The sequence below is a fragment of the Abrus precatorius genome, unplaced genomic scaffold (assembly GCF_003935025.1).
Source record: "Abrus precatorius isolate BTA unplaced genomic scaffold, Abrus_2018 Scaffold8, whole genome shotgun sequence".
NCBI lineage: Eukaryota > Viridiplantae > Streptophyta > Magnoliopsida > Fabales > Fabaceae > Abrus > Abrus precatorius.
The window spans coordinates 38,429,292-38,435,291 of record NW_020874428.1 but is presented as its reverse complement, the minus strand read 5'-3'; the positions used below and the strand labels follow the sequence as shown (position 1 = coordinate 38,435,291).

General features: G+C 30.1%; 1 protein-coding gene across 1 annotated transcript; it reads left to right on the top strand.

Annotated features, from left to right (window-relative positions):
- The first annotated feature begins 232 nt into the window (after nt 1-232).
- LOC113847669 (proline transporter 2-like) lies at nt 233-2,967 on the top strand. The gene is made up of 8 exons (XM_027476905.1): nt 233-533; nt 757-981; nt 1,100-1,194; nt 1,284-1,470; nt 1,606-1,730; nt 1,946-2,161; nt 2,323-2,553; nt 2,687-2,967. The coding sequence occupies exons 1-8, from the start codon at nt 416-418 to the stop codon at nt 2,834-2,836; spliced, it is 1,347 nt and encodes a 448-aa protein (XP_027332706.1). The 5' UTR covers nt 233-415; the 3' UTR covers nt 2,837-2,967.
- Nucleotides 2,968-6,000: the final 3,033 nt, after the last annotated feature.

The following is a 6,000-nucleotide window of genomic DNA, read 5'->3' as shown; positions in this document are numbered from 1 at the left end:
TACTTTTACTTAAATTGAATTTAAAATTTACACGAAATTAAACTTCATGTTTATTGGTTTATTATTTTTAATTAAAATTAAATTTTATTTTAATAATTTATATGAAAGTAGATATCAAAAGTAAGCATATTAACATTAAAAATTAATACACATAAACTTCATCTTTAATTAAAAATTAACACTAACAACCACATGCTAAAGTGGTTATATATATATATATTGGATAAAAGACAAAAGTGTTTAAAATTTCTTTGCAAAACGCATTATTGTAACCTATGAAAGTCATTTCCTTTCTTTTGAAAGCTGGTCATCAGTTGAGTCAGACTTCAACTTCTTCATAATTTTGCTACCACCTTTAGCTGTTTGAGGAGCCCAAGATTGTCCTTTTCCACATACCTAGGATTCACCAATCGCCATGGATGAGGGAATATCAAGCAACGGCAAGTCTCACACTCTGAACCTTGAACAAGTTCCACAAAAGGGTACCCAAAACGATGATTTTGGCCTAGCTTCTGCTCATACTATTGATCGCGGTAACACTAAATCTATTAATTATCTGGTTAATTCTGTTTATGCTATTTTTTTTTTTATTTGGGTTCATAATTTTGTTCAAGTTTATAAAACAGTCTAGTCGTCTCTTACATATGATTTCAGCTGAAATATATAAACAAAGACATGAATTATTTACTTTTATTGTATTATTTCCTTGAGAACTGAGATTATCCTTGTCATGACATAATTGATTACAATTTGTAGATTCGTGGCAACAAGTGGGGTTGATGTTGGTGACAAGCTTCAATTGCGGGTGGATATTAAGTTTTTCAAACCTGGTGATGTTACCACTGGGTTGGACTTGGGGTATTATATGCCTTCTTGTTGTGGGATTCTACACCGCCTATGCCAACTGGCTCTTGGCAGCATTTCAGTTCATCGATGACCGAAGATTCATTCGATACAGAGATCTCATGGGATATGTTTACGGTGAATTTTTAATTTAATGTGCATATATTAGTAATTTAGTACTACCCTTTTAAGTAACACACTTTTAGAATTTCTTATCAACTTTATTAATTGAATTATTATTCCTTAATTTCTCAAGGTAAGAATATGTATCACATCACATGGATTTTCCAGTTTTTGACCCTCCTTCTTGGAAATATGGGTTTCATTCTCCTCGGAGGCAAGGCACTCAAGGTAATTTAGTTCAAGTACTTTTGACGATTAACAAAGTTTTTAAATTTGATTAGTATGGTATTTCATAAAATAATGGTTTCTTTTTGCAGGAAATTAATTCAGAATTTAACGATTCACCCTTGAGGCTCCAATATTACATAGTCATAACTGGAGCTGCTTACTTTGTTTTTTCCTTCTTCATTCCAACAATATCAGCGATGAAAAATTGGTTGGGAGCTTCTGCGGTGGTCACTTTCACGTATATAATATTTCTGCTGATTGTTTTAGTCAAAGATGGTAATAAAGCATTCTATTTTTAACTTAAAATATATTATTAATATTATCCTCTTCCACTTGTCCTTTCCTGCCAAACCATATAAAGTTTAGCACTAGCATTAAATTATGCCTGCTCCACCCATTTTTGGATGGAAGGGAAATCGAATTCTCATAGGGATTACAACATTAGCGGAAGCGAAGTGAGCAAGGTGTTCAATGCTTTTGGTGCCATTTCTGCGATAATTGTTAGCAACACCAGTGGCTTGCTCCCCGAGATACAGGTCATATTTTTATTTTTACATGGACAGATTAATTAAACCTCAAAATTGCATGTGTTCTTATGGTATGTTGTAACAAGTGCATAGGTTAAAGAAAATTAAATGTATCCTCCTAAATACTTTTAATTACTTAAACAAGTATATATTAAATCATTTGTATGTTTCTTATCTAATACATATTTTTATTTTAGTTTCCTTAATTGGTAATATGAATGCAGTCCACTCTACGTAAGCCAGCAGTGGAGAACATGAGGAAGGCACTGTATTCACAATATACCGTGGGAGTTATGTTCTATTATAGTGTTACCATTATGGGATATTGGGCTTATGGGTCAATGGCATCTGCATACCTTCCCGAAAACTTAAGCGGTCCCAAATGGATTAACGTCCTCGTTAATGCCGTCGTCTTTCTGCAGTCCATAGTCTCTCAACATGTAAGATATTGTAGAATTTGAATTTTTGTTCACATGAAGTTTACTATTAATTCAACAAAAGAGCATGTGTATTTTTTTTGGATGGTTAATTGAATTTGTGTATGACAAGAAAAAGAAAAAAAAATCTAACAAATTGAAGGGTGTCAATTGAAAAAATGCAGTTGTTTGTGGCCCCAATTCATGAGGCGTTGGACACTAAATTCCTAGAACTTGACAAGACCATGCATTCAGGGGAGAACTTGAAACGCTTATTTCTGCTACGCGCGCTTTTCTTCACAGGGAACACATTCGTGGCTGCAGCATTCCCTTTTATGGGTGACTTTGTAAACTTTCTAGGCTCTTTTTCACTCGTTCCTCTGACCTTCACTTTCCCAAGCATGGTCTTCATCAAGGTCATTTACTGGATTTTTATTATTACAAAACGAAGCTTTTATTAACGAACCGAATTACAGTTAGTCAGAATTCACTTGTGAATATATATAATTATATATGAGTAATTTGTTAGTGGTTTTGCTTCAATTATAGGTTAAGGGAAGGACCGCTAGAAAAGAGAAGAAGGCGTGGCATTGGTTCAACATCGTATTTTCTTCTCTGCTCACAATAGCAACCACAATTTCAGCAGTTCGGTTGATAATCGACAACATCAGAAAGTATCACTTCTTTGCAGATGCATGATTGCACATCTCATCAACATTCTACTGCATGCCTTTGTTTCTTGGGCTTGCAGATACATAAGGTGAGAGTGATCAATAATTACAAAACTGATAAAATCATTATATTATTATGATCAAATCCCCCGTTATAGTTTACCCCTTTCTGCCGGCGGGTACTCTGACTTTCTCACTTAGATAGATAAATTAATGAATATACAAGCACACTTATTATTTTAAAAGTAAACAAATATTTAATATTTTTATTTAATGATCAGAAAATTTTATAAGAATAAAAGATAAAAAGAAACAAATTATTCTATCAATTAGTTAAATATATAACAAATATATCTTTTAAATTGATTATTTTAAAAATTAATTTTCAAATTTGTACTAATATAATAGTTTTACTTAGATGATGATTTATTTACCACTGAATACGTGATAGTCTCTAATTTACATCTCAATAAATATATATATTTAGTCTTAACTCAAACAGAGTTGTTTCTAGTAAAAAATATTTATGATTTAAAAAAAAATTTAAAACAATATAACTAAATCTAAATATAGAATGAGTTGACAGACGATGATAGAATATTACGCTTCTAATGAAATGAAAAATAATATATCAGAGATTAATTAATAAATCTATTAAATTTAAAAAATTAATTGAAAATATTGAAATTAACTCCCTTTTCAGCTATTCTGGTTGATTGCTCAGCTGTTCTTTTAAATGAGAAGTGATATTTTAACACTCAATCAAGGATGTGATTTAGGTATTAACAAGATATATAATATAACAAGAAAGAACAAATAGAAAATGAGTTAAAATTAAATATAAAAAATGAAGTATAAAAATATTATTTTCAACGTGATATTGCTGATGCATATTATTGGGAATCGGTTTTGAGTCCAATTCTATCTTCCTTACGTATCCGCCTTGATCCAAGTTTAACCGACTCACAAATGGAGTGCATTCGAGAGAGGAGACGTATGCATACGTATACACGTGAATATCAATTTATGCATATACATATGCATGTAGGTGAAATTTGTTAATAATCACGACCTGTCATATTAGTTTATGTTTGAATCTAAAACTTGTTGTAGGACTCAAATTAAGCTTAGGGTGAAGATAAACTCCTCTTATCTCAAAATGATTTCATCATAACAGATCATGGGATCATTTCACTAGGAAAGGATCAGATCGTCATATTAGCAATCTTTATCTTTTGCATGTCATAAACGATAGTGGATTTCAAGAGGCAGTTTATGAATTTAAAACTAGAAGAGCACAAGAGATGGATCATTTTCACTAGAATCGTTTGTACTAAGAAAGGATTGCGTACGCAAAGGCGATAGTTGAAAAAGTTGAAAGAAATGCAAGGCTTAGGCGACCTTTTTCCAGCCCCGAAAAGATGAGACTAAGAAGAGACACTAATAGGACAAAAAAGTGAGTACCAGTTGTTTCAAGGAAGGTGGGGGGATACGGAACTATACTTTCACAAAAGTTTATAAAGATAATTAAGAATGCTATTTCTCTTGGCCAAACTAAAAATCCTAGATGCTCTGCAGGAAAGAAATAATGTAACAAAAAATATTTTGAAAATCAATGTTCAGAGTTATTATAGAAGGTTTTGAGGTTAACAATTTTAGAATTATATCGTCCATATAATACATTTATACAATATCTTTTTAGAAATATTCTTTTGTTGATCTTTTTCACAACCTCCATCTTATTTTCTCTTCTTTTTTATTTCATTTTTTATTATACAAATATACAAATATGATGTACAAATAGTTTCTCCAAATTTTAAAAAGAGTATATATATAACTAAACCTTAGTCACAAATATATAACTTCAACTTTATAAACTCTAAAGGGTTGTTTGAGAAGGAAAGTTATCAAAAAGAAAAAGAAAAGAAAAGAGAATAATTTTTATACTAAATAAATTAATATTTAAAAAAAATAAAATATATAAAAAAATACTAAACATAATTTAACGAGATAAGTATTAAAGTATTTAAATAATATAACTTACAATACAATATAATACTTAATCAAATCGAAAAAAAGAGAGTTAATAATAATGATGTTGACAACGGAGATTATTAGAATCAACAACCAAGAGGAACCAAACCCCGAGCCAGACCGTCATGTTTATTAAATTATTGTTTAAGATTGAATCGGTAAACCTTTTGAAAACTAGTTGAACAGTGATATGGATGGTTTAAATTGGTTCAAGTACGAATCTACTCTCGTGATTCGTCATAAAACAAATAAAAAATCCCAAAGGGGAGTTTTGAACTTTTGACCACAGCTCCATCAGTACTTATGGGTTATATATTTATTATTCATCGTTGTTTTTTAAAGTAAAAAAAATTATATTAAATGCCTGTACAAATATTCAAAGCTATAGCTGCACCAATACACGAGGGTTAATCCTCAATCAAATACTGTTCTGGATGATATAATGCATGGAAAAATTTACTTATTTTTTTTACAATAATGTATAAGGATACCTGCAAAGTTATTTAAATTACCATTTTCCTTGATAGCCTTTACCCAGCGAATCAGACTCAGACATTAGTGATAATTAAGAAGCTCATTTCTGGAGCAAACTGTATTCCAGTTGACTCCTAATGCTTCTGCTGCGCTATCAATTTTAGTCTTTAGAATATTTTTGCGGCTTAAGCTTGAACTATGACTTATTATAGACCAATTTTTGAATCTAACCTTACCTATTGACATGTTTAACAGTCTGTTATGCATGTAGGCTTTTTAAATAGACTACAAGTCTATTCTATGAAGTTAATAATAAATTTATATATTAATAGGTCTATCTTTAAAAAGCCTAATAATAAGTGTATGAATTAATAAATTTTATTAATTACTAATGAATTTATGTTACATATTCATGTAATTTACTTTAATGATAAAAATAATATTAATTATAAATTATAAATATAAAATTATATAAATAAACTCGTCAATGCTTTATAAGCTTTTCTATAAGTTTGAGTTTGACTTATATAATTAAATAGATATTTTTTATAAGTTTGGGCCTGATAATTTGACTAAACGGACCAAGCTAAGTCTTAATGAGCTGCTTACTTTCCCCCTATCAAGTTATTCTAAAATCTAAAATTTCAAAGTCACTTACTATTAATTGATTAAACCATAGATAAA